Source organism: Pistacia vera, unplaced genomic scaffold (assembly GCF_008641045.1).
Source record: "Pistacia vera cultivar Batoury unplaced genomic scaffold, PisVer_v2 Contig265, whole genome shotgun sequence".
Lineage (NCBI taxonomy): Eukaryota > Viridiplantae > Streptophyta > Magnoliopsida > Sapindales > Anacardiaceae > Pistacia > Pistacia vera.
This window is the reverse complement of record NW_022196074.1, coordinates 643,237-659,586: the sequence shown is the minus strand read 5'-3', so window position 1 is coordinate 659,586 and position 16,350 is coordinate 643,237. Positions and strand designations below refer to the sequence as shown.

Genomic DNA, 16,350 nt, shown 5'->3' with positions numbered 1-16,350 from the left:
CTCACCGCCCCTTGAACTAAAAACCGAAAACACGAATTCCAGACATAAAAAAGAAATTGCAAAATTTCTCATTTGACAGTCCCTCCACAAGAACTGATCAGTAATAAGACCCTGGGAGAAGTACTTCAATACAGTTATCAACAACTACTGAGGTAAGAATCTGGAATGAACAAAACTGCCAAAAAAACAATCAGAGTCCAATGACAACAGAACAATTAAGACCCAAAATGCCCAAATGAACTTTCTCTAGTCCATGGGCAATACAACTAATATGTCATCTTTTAGGAAACCAGTAACATACCACCCCATTTAATTTCACCTTGTCATTTATATGAACAAGAAATACATGTTCATATATCCTGTGAAATAAAATGGTTTTTACTTTTTACCGCCCTGGCTGCTGGTTATAATGGTTCTTTTCTTTCTTCTTTGCTGCCGCAAGTCTTGCACTCCTTGCAGCAGCCTCTTGAGCGGCAGCTTTTGCAGCAGCATCCATCTCTTTACTAGATTTCTTCTTTTTTGAAGATGCCATCTTCTTTAAACGCTCTTTCACATCAACAGTAGATGCATCCTGCTGTACCTGCTCAGTTCCAGCCACTTTATTTGGCCCGTTAGCAACATCTGAATTATTAGACTGACCCTCCTTTGAAGATTTATCCTTCTTTTTCTTCTTCTTAGCACTTTTGGATTCTCCAGGAGCATTTTCCTTCTTTTCTCCCTCTTTGTTGGGTTCCCCATCTTTCTTGCTTTGTGCATCCTCTGCAAGTTTAAAAAACTTTCTTGCTCAGCAAATATGCAAAACATTGTTGTACTATAAAAATTCTTAATATACTTAAAGGCACAGCTTTTATTTTTTCTATTTACAAAGAAAAGAACAGCAGAAGCAAAGTTTTATAACCATCCACAGGAAAATAATTGTAACCAGACTATGAAGAGAAGTTTTCTCATCTGCGATGAGTGGGCAGCCCTGGATGATTGCTGATTGAAAAATTTACAGGACATGAAAATAAGCAGTCACGATTACCCACGTGATTCAACTTGGCCATTGCTATCTTTTGGGGCAACTCCAAAATCAGCTAGAAGAGCTTCAAGCTCAGCAAGCTCCTTCTTCTTTCTCTCCTTTTTTGAAAGTTGCTTCTCTGTCTCCTTATTAGATGACACAGAACCTTCAGAAGGCGTCTGCACCACTGGTTCATGGTGTACTGGAACCTCAGGTTCGTGGGCATGCTCTTCCTCAACATCATCATCGCCTTCATCTAGAATATCTTCTTCACTCTCACTATCCTGAAATCTCAGATAGTCAATTTTCAAGTAACTGACTAGCATGTCAAAAAGCATCACTGAATATTTCCTTAACCCATTCAAACAGTTGTAACATGCTATCACAATTAAAATCTTGTAAAAACTTGAAGGACTATAACCCAAAAGGCAAGCGCAGAGCGACAGACTCTAGGCTCATCCCATTAGCCTGACAATGGCAATGATAGTACCAGCACATGATCCACATGCACATATGTGTTTAGCATTAGCCAAAATTTGATACTACAAGTTCCACAATAACCAAGATTATAACCTCCAAAATGAAATTACAGTATAGGCATCCATAAATAAATCACAAAACATACATGAAAATAAATTTAAAATGTCAAAAAGTCATATATTACAACAGAACAGAACCTAAAAAAAGCCAAAATTCACAAAAGAATAAATAAAATAAAAATATGTATAAATGGTCATAAAACGTGCATTAAAACATAAATAAAAACCTATAACTATGATCTATAACAAATATATTTAAAAAAAAAAAAAAACTGAAATAGGCAGGCACAATAGAAAAAAAAAAGTAAAAACGAAACCGTTTATCACCTCAACATTGGTAAGCTTCTCGTGATCCTGCGCCTCCTCGGACGATCCCCAGACCGACTGGGGTGGGGCCGTGGTGGCGTAATAATCGTCGTCGTCATCAACATCAGCCCATGATTTGACTTTCAACGGGGATGGGGCCCAAAACACCGGAGTCTCCTCGGGAGCTTTGTTCTGTTGTTGCTGTGACTTGAAAGACCCTTTGCCGCTGCTTTTGGAAGACCCGCTTTCTTTATCGGACTTCTTTTTCTTCCTCAGACTCTCCAGCGCTGCGAACACGTTGTTGTTGTTGATGACCAATCCATCGTCTCTCCTGCTACCACCACCCACCATTCTTTTTCCTTTCCGGTATAAATTTGAATTCGATTAGATCAACAACAGGGGTGTAAATAGAATGAAGTCCCGTTTCAGAGGCGAAAGTGAATTGTTTGAATCTGGAGGGTTAAATAATACTTTATCCAAAATTTTCAAATCGTGGTTTGTGGACAGACAAGAAGAGAAACTCAAAAACAATAGTTATTAAACAAATCAAACAACCCAATTTTTTAACGAAACAAAATATTAACCACCATCAAAAGATACAAATTTGAGAATTAAAGCTCCGAGAAGACGGATTGGTTGTGGAAAGAGAAAAGTTCGTGTCCAGAAAAAGATTGTTGGGATTTGAAAATGGAAATTGATTAAATGTTAGGATTATGAAAAGGTAAGCAAATTATATAGAGATGAAATTTTAGAGAGAAAGAATATTAGGGTTTGTATAAGGATTGAAATGGAAGGAAATGAGTAGAGAATTGAATCAGGTTAGCCGCGGTGGGTGTTGTGAAGAAGGTAGGGCTTGTTGTGAAGAGAGGTAACGTATGTTTATAGGGGAAACGAACGATTGGTATTTATGGAGTTGGTTTTTTACATAATGACGCCTGTAAAATGTCCGCATTTCCGTTAAGTGTTCATATTTTTCAAAAGTTTTTCAAGGCGGGGGTGAGCCGTGAATCATGTGATGATGATAAACTAATAGGTAGAGGAAGCGATGTCGTATAGGAAAGACAAATTGTATAAGTCATTCATTTCTGACGTTTATTCTATGAATAATCAAATATAATTTATTTATTTTTTATTAGGAATTTAAAGGTGGGTATCTTACTAGGTGAAACCTTTGGAAATGGGAATGACATATTGACATCCACTAATTCAACGATAATATTATTTTTATCAAATTTTTAGTTATAGATATGATAAGATAACTTAGGATTATGATATTATCATTCAAGTTCGTATATAGAAATCAACAAATAAAATAATAGAATAAAAATGGGAGAACGACATTGTCCCACCCAAGGTTTGACAAAATGACCTTTCTCACCCTTCAAGTTTAAAAATGACACTTTCCCATTCTTCGTTAGGTTCTGTTATGTTTTCCGTTAATATTTTATTAAAAAGACGAAAGTACCCTTATAAATTTGACTTTATAAATTTTTAATTAGCTAAAAAATCAAAAAAAGAAAAAGTAGTTAGTTCCACTTAAAAAGTTAGGAGTAATACTATGAAATTGTTTAAAGTTAAATTATCTTAATATTTATTTATTTATAATGTCATCAATATCTCATCACTTTTATTCAATAATCTATTAAATTTATAATGTTTTTCATGATATAATGTTTTTCATTTTTCCTAATTAATATAAAAAATTAATATTCACAATTAATTAAATAAACAAAGAAAAAAAAGTATCTTTACACTTGAATTAATAAATAATCGAGTAAAGATTTTGACTTAATTAAATTTTAATTAAGAAATAAACTATTTAAGGGTATTTTTGTCATTTCAGTCAAATATTAAAATAAAACACTAACAGAACCAGACGAAGGGTGGAAAAGTATCATTTTAAAACTTGACGGTGGGAAAGGGTTATTTCATCAAACATTGGGTGTGAAAACGTCGCTCTCCCAATAAAAATAGTATGTATTTGTTTATGCTACAGACAAGCAAAGCAGTCCCTCTCTCCATCATGAATCACTGAAAAACTTTGTGACAAATAGCTTAGAAAATTGAACCCATTATTATTTAATTGATCTAATGTATCATGCAATTTTATATTTGCAAGTTTTCAGGTGTTCTTGAGTGGAGTTTAGTACTACTATATTATATATTATGAAATGATTTGCTCTCACATAATTCCATAATCAACCTGCAAATTTTGGCCAAAGGTTACCGAGTTAATATCCACTCAAGTAAAAGAATTGTTTTATTATTATTAAAGCAAGCTCGGGATTTATAATTTATTATAGCCCAATAAAAATTGTGTCAATGTTGGTGGAGAGAATTACGTTTCTCCACCAATACAGTCATAGGATTGTAAACGAGTTGAGACGAGTTTTCGACTTATCAAGCTAGGCTCACATGTTACAGGATCGAGTTCAAGTTTGAGCTCGAGCCTATTGAGTCAGAGAAAGGGAGCTCAAACTCGAGCTCGTTTCAGACAAGTCGAATTCGAGCGAGCTCACAAGCTTGAGAGCTCCAATTCGAGCCAGGCTTGTTAAGGCTCGAACTGCCTGGGCATGACCCTCCCCCAATTTTCAGCCTTGTAGGCTATTTTTTGCTCCTAAACCTTTTTAAATACACAATTTTGCATCCAAAAATAGCTACTGCATCCTCAATTATATTAACTATGATAGTTTTGTATGTAAAATTTAAGTGACCTAAATTTCTTATTTTAGTTCACTTCACTTAATTAATGTTTGAGCTACAAAAACTATAACATATTAACATGTGATTGTATCAAAATATAGTCATAATTTTAATCTAGTAGTTACTACTGAGTTTGCATCAAAATGCAATCCAGGACACCAAAATAATAGCTGTCCAATAATCAAAATAGAGGTGGTTGTAGTATGTAGATGGGTTGTCTATGTCTTGTACCAAAACCACCATCAAAATTTGTTAGATACCCAACCTTCACCTGCGATTACAACACACAATTAACTGATGAACATCTACCCAAATTTCATCTAACCAATATCCACAACTCACCAACACAATTCAATTAAGAAAAATCAAGCAATTGGCCTCTATTTCCCCACACCCAAGTGGCCTCTACTGCCTAATTCCAACCTTAAATATTTCCCCACGCCCAAATGGCCTTTACTGCCCAATTCCCGCCCCAACTATTTCCCCACGCTCAAATGGCCTCTATTGTCGAATTCCAACAACTTCTACAACACAAACAAACAATATAGAATAGATTTTCATAACATAAAGAACAAGTCAAGAACCATAAAATAACCAATAAACCATGTACCTGTGCATGCCTCCTACCACAGCCAAACCATATACTGAATCTAATTCCCAGGAACTTATGGGATAGGAAGTCTGATCTTCAACGGTTGCTGCTCTTCCTGAAATGACAAAGGAGGAGTAATTAAAGCTTAGTTAGAATAAAGATAATGTAATTACTCAATTTAATCGAAACAATATTCAATATAACCTACTTTGCACACTTTCTTCACCCCATTCAAAGAGCGACACCAATCATATCCACATAAGAGCATCTCCACCATGTCGAAAGCCAACGATGATTGGTACGTGTCGATAACCCTACTCTTGGAGTTGAAAGTAGACTCAGAACCAACTGTAGTGATAAGGATGACTAATATGTCATGAGCCATGGTAGACAAAATTGGGAACTTCATTAAATTTTCCTTCTACCACTGTAAAGCATCAAACGCCGTAGGATCCCCCACACATTTATGGCATCCCTCTTCCAAATAATAGTCTAACTCTAATTTACTTGGCTCAACCGTCTCGACCACATTCAGAAAGCTACTAAAATAATTCTAATCCTCCGGCCTAATTGTCGTCGCACCCAACCCCACACTAACAGCCTCAAGTCCATCCCCTCCTGATATAAGAGCGCGAGAAGCAGTCAATGGTTTACTAGCATAAACATACTCTCTATATACCTCATACAAGGCATCCCGAACAGTATCAACATTTGCCCGCGCTTTCGAGTCAGGATACATCTTAGGGAACGACCACTGAATAACCCTCTTCTTCAGTCTAGGGTCCAATACAAAAGCCATAGACATCAACAGATTACATTCCCCCCCAATATTTGTCAAACTTTTCTTTCATTTTCCAAACCACGACCCTTATAAATTCATCTTCATCTTCACTCTTACAATTCGACATCATTTTGATTATACAAACTTGTTTTAGAAACAAGTTTGATGTTGGATAATCACTCCTTGATATGAGATTGGTCACACCACTAAACACCTTTAAAATATCACAATGTTTCTCTACTTTGTCCCAATCATCCTCCTTAGGACAATAATGATAACTCATATCCATCTCCTTCAGTCTAGGAAAAACACATTTGAACTTCATTGTCGTTGTTGGCATATCATATGTTGAATTCTACCTTGTTTTCCAATCAAGGATAAGTTTGCCAGACGACAATCGCAGCTGCTAAACAATCTCTGAAAAAAGGCATTGATATATAACAGGCTATCACGGATGTCTCAATAATGTGTCTAATTTGATAAAGGTCATCTTGAACAACCAAGTTCAAGATGTGTGCACAACATCTCACATGAAACAACTTGCCCCCACATATGAGCTTCCCCGTAGCTTGGAAATTTTCCTTCAATACCTTGATTGCAACATCATTGCTTGAGGCATTGTCCACTAAGATTGTGTGTACCTTAGTTTCAATTCCCCACTCCATTAAGCACTTGAAAATGACATCAGAAATGGCAACACCAGTACGGGGAGGAAGCAAATGAACGAAATTTAGGACCCGTCTATTCAACTTTCAATTATCATCAATCCAATACCCAGTCAACACTATGTATTCCATCCTTTGATTGCCTGAATTCTGTAGATCTGTGGTTTCTCACACACTTCAGTACCGTTTTCAACTTCTGCTTTTCATTTTCATACACTTTCACATAGTCATTCTTGCAAGTGTTACACGAAATAATACTCCACTTAGGTATCCCATACTTCATCATATTATTCAATCCCTATTCTTCCACAACAGTGAACGGATGCTTATGCATCAGCACCCAATGGACAATAAGTTCCCTCATCTTAAGCATATCGAACTAGTCTCGTAGAGTAGACAAGATAATAGATGTACCCTGAGAACTGGAAGGGGGAAAATTTATTTGTTATTGCCTCAAGAAAGCTGATCTCTTCGCACACCTCTTCAAATGTCTATTAAATTGGGTAGTACTTCCCGTGTCAGTCATTTTCAGTTTGGTTTTACAGTGGATGCACTCTGCCTTCTTTATACCACCAGGGACAACTACCTCCCTAAATTTTGTCCACACCGCTGATGTCTTGTCTCTCTTCTTCATGTGAAGTGGATTGTTATTGTCCACTACATTTTCGGGGCTACTGATATTTTATTCCGTATGGGTAGTGGTTGTGCTTCCATGAATGTTACGACGATTAACTACTCTGATTATAACTATATCGTCGACATCATCCAATGTCGAGGTGCTTGAGGAATTGCCTTCAAAGGCCATACTTATAATTCAAAAATAAGAATCCATCATTAACGAAACCCACAAACTCCATAATCCATCAACACACACAAACCATACATTTTTCATAATGTGCAAACTGAAGATTCATTAACATAGTGGCCTGTCAGTGTGCAAATAGTGGCGCAAACCATGTGCAAAACTGCAAATAGTGGTCTGTCCGTATGCAACACACACAAACCATACAATTTTCATCATCAATTTTTCACAAACAAGTATTCAAGCAGAGATTGGACCCTGCAGACCATACATTTTTCAGCCTAAACTGTGTGCAAGTGCAAATAAACCTTAACAAATTCAGATTTCGGACCCTATAGACCACAGTTTTCAAGCATGTTAATGAACTTTAACGAAATCATTCCATCATTTGTGAGTTTGGAATCGATACTTACTGACTTATTGCTGCTAATTTGTGCTCGATTTGGAGGAGAAGAAGTGGTTTCACGATTTGGGGGTGAAGTCGCGATTCTTCCACAAGACCACAACGTCAATCGATCGGCGATGGCAAGAACAGGGGATGGGTGATCGTCGACAACAAACACAGGGATGGATTCGTGATTTATGATTTGAGGATTTAGGACTTGTGAATTCTGAAATTGGGTATATGGTTAGGGTTTGGTCGATTTGGGGGAAATTGAATTAGGGGTGTTTTGTGTTTAGATCGGCTTTTTACTATTTTGCACTTAGAGGGGTAAATATATTTATATTTTTTTAATTTTTTATACTGCAATATAACCATTCAGTCCCTCAAGGTTTATAAAACTTATAAAAAATACCCTTCTTATACGAGACCCCCCATGATCAAACTTGACTCGAGTTACAACTCGAGTTTGAGTCGAGTTGACTCAACCAATGTCAAGTCGAGCTCTTAACGAGCTTCAAACGAGTCAAGACGAGCCGACTCGTGAGCTACTCAACTAGTCTGACAGCCCTAAATACAGACTATCTTCTCCACCTGTTCTCATCAATAACTCCTCTCTATTGAGGAAAATTCACATAGAAATCGCATCACTTTAAAAATCAATTTCGAATAAAGAAATAATGTAGACTGACTGTAAGGAGAAACTCTAGATAAAGAATATATCACAGTCTCACCAAAAGTAGAGTCCCTTGGTTAGGGGTAATAGAGAATTACTGAAATAATGTCATCTTATATTACAAAACCTCCATTTTTTTAGGTATTTTAAGATTATTTAGTAATCTTATTCTTGATATAATTTTACCCCTTATTAATAAAATTTTAGGATAATAATGGCCGTGTTTTAAAAATAATTTACAAAAATACTAATGGAGAATTTTATCCTTATATACAAAGTTTTTAGGACAAAATGGTGCACGGCCGGCCGGATCTAACCGTCCATGCACCACTAAGGTCGTTTCCAACCATGGATGTGATCCATGGTGGGAAACAGCCAAAATCTGACTGTTTCACGAATGGTCATAGATCTGACTGTGAAATGGCCACAGATTTAGCTGTGAAACAACCACAGATCTGGTTGTGAAAAGGTCAGATATTTGGTTGTGAAACGATGGCCTTTACCTCCACTATCGCCGCCACCGACAATGGTTGCCAACTGCTGACAATAGCTTAGGGTGGATGGGAGTATTTTTGTTAAGTTTTAAACCTTTTTGTTGCTGGGATGTTTTAGCTAAATCTGAAATATAAGGGATTAAACAATAATAAGAAAAATAATATTATATTAATATTTAAAAAGAAAGATAATTTAGTAATTTATATAACATATCCACCAATCTATTACTTTCAACCAAACATATTAATATAATCAATAATGCTAGGGACACCGAAAAACTTGCACCGAAATTTTATACCGGCCTACGTGTAATACGTTTCTAATTTTTTTAATAATTTTTTTCTAGTGAACGGCCGTCCATCAAAATAATGGACGCCCGTCCAAACGTTTTGGACGGGCGTCCCAAATGTTTATAAAAATTTTTATTGTATTTTATTTATGGACGGGCGTCCTTTACATGGGGACGCCCGTCCCTTGTATATGGACCCCCGTCCCTTATGTTTGGACAGGCGTCCATACTTAAGAAAAAAAAAAAAAAAAACTGCCCAATTTCTATACTTTCGCTTCTCTTCTTCTTCTTCTCTGATCATCTAATAACTGCCCATGACTTTTAACTAATCAGACTTTTAAGTAAATGCATGTAGATATGCATATGGACCTGTACATCTCCATACTCAATACTGATTAAGACAAGAATACATTATTATTATTATTATCATTAGCTCGACTTTGCCTTAATCACCATCCCATCCATTATAGATAGCTCGACTTTGCCGCAGTTGCTGGATCTTTTCTGCATCCTTGGACATGAAAGCATAAGTTTTTCGTGGAGTGGGAGTTCTTGTATCAATGGAAGGTGGCTCGTCCTCATCTGGGATCACAAAGCTGTCTTGTACAGGCCAAGCAGTTGAGTACTTTTGCTGTTGAGGGTGCTGGTATAGGCTTTGATATTGATGGTTCAGTGGCTTCTTCCTAAAACCTGGAAATATTCCTCTCAAAATTTCCATAGCAGATGATTCAGTGTTGACAAAAAGCTTTGCAAAGGATCCAAAGAAGCCTTCTTCTTGCTTCTTCTGTTCATCCTCTATAGGGATTAAAGGCGGCCTGACTGATTTCAGAGCCACTTAGGAGAAAGCTAGTTTTTAGAAAAAAAAAAAAAAAGAAAAAAAAAAAAGGAAGAGTATGGACGGTCGTCCATCAGGGATGGACGACTGTCCAAACATAAGGGACGGGCGTCCATTATGAATGGACGCCCGTTCAAATGTAATGGACGGCCGTCCTAATGTTTATAAATTTTTTTTTATTGTATTTTAATTAGGGACGGGCGTCCTTTACATGGGGACGCCTGTCCCTTGTAAGGAACGGTCGTCCAAATTTGATGGACAGCCGTTCACTAGAAAAAAATTGTTAAAAAAATTAGAAACGTATTACACGTAAACCGATACAAAATTTCGGTGCAGGTTTTTCGGTGTCCCTAACATTATTGTAATATAATATACCCACTAATTTATTCCAACCAACCAAACACATTTCTCTAAAGAAAATAATACAATTACTGAAAAATGCGCACCAAATTCATGCACCAAATGTCACTGACCGTCGATTAATTATGAATTTCTTTTTTAAAGAAAACCGGATAACACCACGTTATTCGATGCATGAATTCGATGTGCATTCTTTGGTAACTGTAACATTATTCTTTTTTCTAAATATTTATAATAATCTTCAAAGTAATTTATCTTTCTATTAATATAACATTTTTTAAACCAAATACACCCGAAAGAAAATGAAATAATTTTTAGAGATCTCACTGTTCTCAGTACCATGTACACTTACGATCGACGGTACATACACATAACAAAAGCAAAGACTAGTATCATATCTCTCCGCAAACAAATTGCTTATACGGTTATACCACAAGAAAAAAAAATTATACTATGCCACAAAGAAGAGGAAAATCATGAGGAAAAAAATCAATACAAAGAATATCTTGATCATCAGCCACCTATTAGATGATATACCGTTGAGGTACTTAAGCAAAGCCCCCTGTGCTCCCTCCACATTTGCCAAGGTGTCATCCATGTTCTCATCAATCCTGCAACAAAAATTCCAAAAAAAGAAAAAACCATTTATTACAATTTCCATCTGCAAAGACATAAGCATGCAGCAGTCACACATTAAATTGGAGTTCTTTTAACAGATTGCAAAACTATATGCAACATCTTCAAATTAACATCTTCAAATTAACAGTCTTTTAAAAATTATTAATTAAAATATGTATATGAGGAAAGCATTGGTTGGATGGGACCAAGGGTGCAGGTTCCCACACAATGGTGCTACAAAATGATGGTATGACACTGAATAAATCTTCAAAACCACGAGATTGTTAGGATCTCACATTGGAAAAGAAAAAGGTGGGCATGTGGGTTATAAAGGGCTTGTGCACTCACCTTTGGCAAGCCGGTTTTCCAAGGAGAGTTTACCCAAGCCCACAAAAGGACCATTGCCCAACCCAATTCTTATCAAAGGCCCACTGCCCAGCCAAATTCTTATCAATTTGAGAGTAGGTTTCTATCAATTGGTTTCAGAGCATGATCCTATGCCCACGTGGACGTCACCTACATGGCAAGCTGACATTGAGCCCGGACTGCTACCCCGAGAAAGGGCATGGAGGCCCGAGGAAAAGGGAATTCACATAGTCACCCAAGGGATAAAGAAGTCGATGTGGACGTCAGTTACGAAAGCGTGGTGGTGTGTTAAGATCCCACATTGGAAGGGAAAAGAGTGGTCATGTGGGTTATAAGGGCTTCGGCACCCTCCCTTGGCAAGCCGGTTTTCCAAATTGAGTTCTACGCAAGCCCATGAAAGACCTATTGCTCTGCCCAATGGTTTGAGTTGTTGGAGTCAGTTCCTATCAAATGGTATTAGAACATGACCTGTGTCCATGGGACATTGCCTACGAGGCAGGCTGACCTTGGGCCCGGGTTGCTACCCCGAGAAAGGGCATGGAGACCCAATGGAAAGACGATCCGCATAATCACCTATGGGATAAAGAGGCCGATGTGAACGTCGGTTGCGGAAACATGGTGGAATGTTAGGATCTCACATTGGAAGGGAAAATGGTGGGCATGTGGGTTATAAAGGGCTTGGGCACCCTCCCTTGACAAGCCGATTTTCCAAAAAGAGTTCTACCCAAGCCTACAAAAGGATCATTGCCCAACCCAATTCTTATCAAAAGCCTACTGCCAAACCCAATTCCTATCAATTTGGGAGTGGGTTCCTATCATAGGTAAGCATTGTCTAATGCAAAACTTTGATTCCTCTAATAGAGAATAATAACAAACTAAAAAGTAACAGATTGCATAACTTTCCAATTTATGCAGCAACTACTCACAAAATTGCCATTGAAAATCTGAACCAATAAACCAAATCTTCTTACACAAAAATTTCTTGCAGATAAATATTTATGTTGATGCAGATGGTTTCATCATCATTTCAAGAGAACCATATCTTTGTGCTAAGATTTACTAAGCTTTTCTTGGCGTTGTTAAGCTACTCGATCAAACTTTTCCACGGGTAAGAAAATTAGCTTTAGATTCATTTTGTTAGTGGCTGTATATTCTAAGAGCGATTTCCAAACCAATTTAATTGAATACCAATAGTCAAATAAATGATGCATGTGATAACTATAATATAATCTGGTTTCATAGAACTATAATTTATTTGGCACATAATATGCCAGAATATAGAGCTAGGTGTATGCAAAGAATGATTAAAAAAATAACTAGAATAGCAAATAAAACCTGATAGCAATCTCTCCTTGCTGAGAGACCAGGGTTGCCAACTGGTTGAAGATGTTGCCCAGTTCATGGATGGTTGATTCTACATTCTGAAGAGCTTCAGCTCTACTCTGCATGTAACTGTCTTGCAACGGAACCATCTGTTGTTGCTGCTGCTGTTGTTGTTGATTGTGCGGTTGTTGCTGCAACAATGGCTGACTCTCCCCATCCATCTGCTTCCTGGTAAAATTGAAAACCAGGAATGGGGTTAGCGGTTGCAAATACTTAAAGCGATAACCAACAAGGCTGAGTAAAGAGTAGAAAAGTTTCATGACCATAGAAAATGCAAACAGCAAGATCAAAACATTGGTGACATAAGTAGTTAGTTCTGACGATATGAATCCCCCATAACAAATTGGGAGGAATGGGGGTTGGCTGTATGAAGAATACGAATAAATCCTAAAATTCACTATCATGTCAAAGAATACAAATAAATCCTAAAATTCACTATCATGTCAAAGAATACAAATAAATCTAAAATTCACTATCATGTCAAAGGAAAAGAAATATTTTGTCTTTCCTCAAAAAGAATGTTTCAGTAAACAGAAAAGCACAGGTTGTGACCAGAATCCAGATCCCAGTGCATTTTAAAAGAAAAATTAGACAACCATTCTATTGAAGTACAATATTAATCATGGTTACATCTACTTCCAAATAGCTGAACAACATTTGAAAATTCATTTTAAGGTGATATGAAAAACCTTAAATCAGTTCGCCCACCACAGACTGAGACAACCAAACAAGCTATTACCTGGGAAACAACGGAGAAGAAGATGGTGAAACATTAGCCCATGAAGGAGGGGAGGCTGAAGAACTAGCAGCTGACCTGGCAGCCAGTGGCCGCTGCCTAACAAAAGGATTTGTAGAATCCTTAGAAGCGGAGGACGAAAACAATTGTCTTCTGTTCTCATGAACCTTCAAATTCTATACAAAGCCAATAAGATACCATTAGTCTTCGGAAAAATAACCTGACATTTAAAGATCTATTAAGTAATAGTTAGGGATGAGATTGCCAACAAGATGATGGGCTACATTCACGATTACCTCTGTTCGCATGGTAAGAACTTCTTTGAACTCTTTAGTGGTACTCATCAAGCGATTCTTCAGGTCATCTACAACAGTAGTTGAATGACTAGTGGTGTCACTGGACATACCACCCTCATTCCTGGAGTTGCAAAAAAGTTGAAGATCTACCACTGCAGAGTTCAGTGCAGTAATATCCTGCTTGATAACAGCTGTCAGCTCCTGGATTTCCATGGTGGGGTCATCAAAAACTGAAGTCCTCTTTGCCACTACAAATCAACAAAAGATTCTATCTGCTTAGCTTATTGCAATGATAGATCATAACATGCACAAAGATTTGGCATCAGCATTATCCAAGTAGCAAATTCACACAAAGAATTCCTAGCAGTGTGCGATTGCAAACAATTAAGAAGGTTATATAGCCTAAGCAAACAAGCACTGCTCATTAGGCAATGTCACTATCATGAACTAAACAAAATATCTAAACCTTTTTTTCCTACTCTAAAATAGCAACAGGTATAAATTCAGTCGCCAAATTGAAAAAACTCCATTGTTAGCCCTTACAAATTAAGGTGTGAATCATCATGGACATAATTGACTCCATATTATAGAACATGCATGTGCTTCCAATAGACACAATAAGAGAAGTCAAGTGAGGTGAAGCCACAATCTATGCTTATACAGATTATGATTGGCAAAAACAGAAGCAACTCCATCCAACCAAGAGTATATTTAATAATTCCATTATCAATCAATTGTCCATATGCTGAATTTGTTGTCTACAAAAAATTTGAGGTTGCATGCTCATTAATAAATCATAAATGAACTAAGACATCTTTATTGTTATAATATTTAAATTTTTGTCCATATATGTATGTGGACAATCAAGGCAAGCACTATAAACCAAACTCATATAACAATTAGCGTAACCTATTACTTACATTTTGCTAGCTTGGAAAGCTTCTGCGAAGTCTGGTGAATCCCAAACCCTATCTTAGAAGCCTTCTTGTTGAACTCGGACTGAAGTGCCACAGAGGATCGCTGTTCATCAGATTTTGAACTGCTGCTTGTACCATTTGGCCCGGATCCAGATGAAACTGACTTCCTTAGCCTCTCCGCAACACTCTGAAACTCCTGAGTTCGATCCCGAAACGAAGTTTGCGCTACCTTCACCGGCATTTCTAACACTCAAACCTCTTGGTCGTACCGCTTTTAATTGCTGAAGAAATATTACAAATGGCATCGTAATCAGAATTATAAAATTTTATAATCGAGCATAAGAAACTATTTTGCTTCATTGACACCGCAATTTTACCATTTCCTTCGCTTTTCATCTGATTCCTTATCAAAATACTACCAACAATTGTAAAATTTCACAGAAATCTCAAGGATTCAGTTTGGTGGCTAAGAAAGCGCAAAAGACGATAAATAAATAATAACTTTAAATCCTATACCTCTGGTTATTTCGTACCGACTAAAGAATTACAAAAAGATAATCATAACTGAAGAGTGATTAAATTGACCTCAAAGTTGTGATCGATTGAGCCAAGACGCGAGATCTGAAACCCTAAAGAGACGAAATCGAATTGTCGTCACTAACAATACAGTTAAACCCTAGATCTGGATCCAGTCGTCTAGATCGCTCTTGATATTGTTGAAATTAAAACGTGATTTGAGGAGAATGCGGAGATGTTTTGAGGTTTGTTACTTACGATTTGATGGAAACAAATTTTTTTTTTGGAAAGAACACGAGTGAAGCAGGTGAAAACCTGTGACGTGAAATGTTGAGGGCTGGTCGGGACTCGGCAATTCCTGTGGGGAGAAACAGACAATCTAAAAGACGACGTACGGTGTCGTCGTTTATGGATAATTTTAAGTAGACCATTAGACTTTGCATATTCTCTTTTTCGTCCAATGTCCAGAATTTTCTAGAACATTGTCGGTTGATATTCATGAATAGGCTCAGGTTTAAAATTCAAAAGAATATGGTATAAAGGTGTATTTTAATTGTTTAATTTCACGAAATATATTATCATATGAACTTGAAAAGTTTAACCATATGTATGACAGGTGTCAAATGCTAACAAAAAGTAACACGTTCACGGATATTTAACATGCATAAAATTGTTAAAATAAAATTATTATCATGATTCATTCTTTTTAAACATGTTTTTAGATAAATCATGTAAATAACATTTTCCATATCAATTAGATTCAGTAGCGGATCCAAAAATTTCTGCTAGAATGGGCCAATGTAAAAATTAATTATACATTAATATTTTTGTCCATTAATATTTTTGTTATGGTGGGTTAAAATATATAAATTATACATATAAATATTTAAAAAATAAAAATTGAGGGTCCACCCAAAAAGTGACTAGATCCGCCCTTGATTAGATTTATATCTAAATTTGGACGCTAACTTTATTTCTAAATTAATGTGACTAATGATGTATTATCTTATGATAAAAGATATATTATCTTATAATTAACACAACGTTTTATAATTAATATAATTTTAGAAAAACATATACATTTATCATCAGA

The 16,350-nt window shown here is 36.5% G+C and overlaps 2 protein-coding genes across 2 annotated transcripts; both read right to left on the bottom strand.

Annotated features, from left to right (window-relative positions):
• Positions 1-84: 84 nt before the first annotated feature.
• On the bottom strand, positions 85-2,723 carry LOC116133082 (protein starmaker-like). The gene is made up of 3 exons (XM_031418751.1): positions 1,867-2,723; positions 1,029-1,284; positions 85-759 (listed from the first exon to the last, which is right to left on the bottom strand). The coding sequence occupies exons 1-3, from the start codon at positions 2,194-2,196 to the stop codon at positions 386-388; spliced, it is 960 nt and encodes a 319-aa protein (XP_031274611.1). The 5' UTR covers positions 2,197-2,723; the 3' UTR covers positions 85-385.
• An 8,153-nt stretch (positions 2,724-10,876) lies between these two features.
• LOC116133095 (syntaxin-32-like) lies at positions 10,877-15,658 on the bottom strand. Its single transcript, XM_031418762.1, has 6 exons — positions 15,327-15,658; positions 14,745-15,022; positions 13,825-14,072; positions 13,532-13,704; positions 12,745-12,960; positions 10,877-11,036 (listed from the first exon to the last, which is right to left on the bottom strand). Exons 2-6 carry the CDS (start codon positions 14,980-14,982, stop codon positions 10,877-10,879), a joined length of 1,035 nt encoding a protein of 344 aa, XP_031274622.1. The 5' UTR covers positions 14,983-15,022; positions 15,327-15,658.
• Between the last annotated feature and the right edge of the window lie 692 nt (positions 15,659-16,350).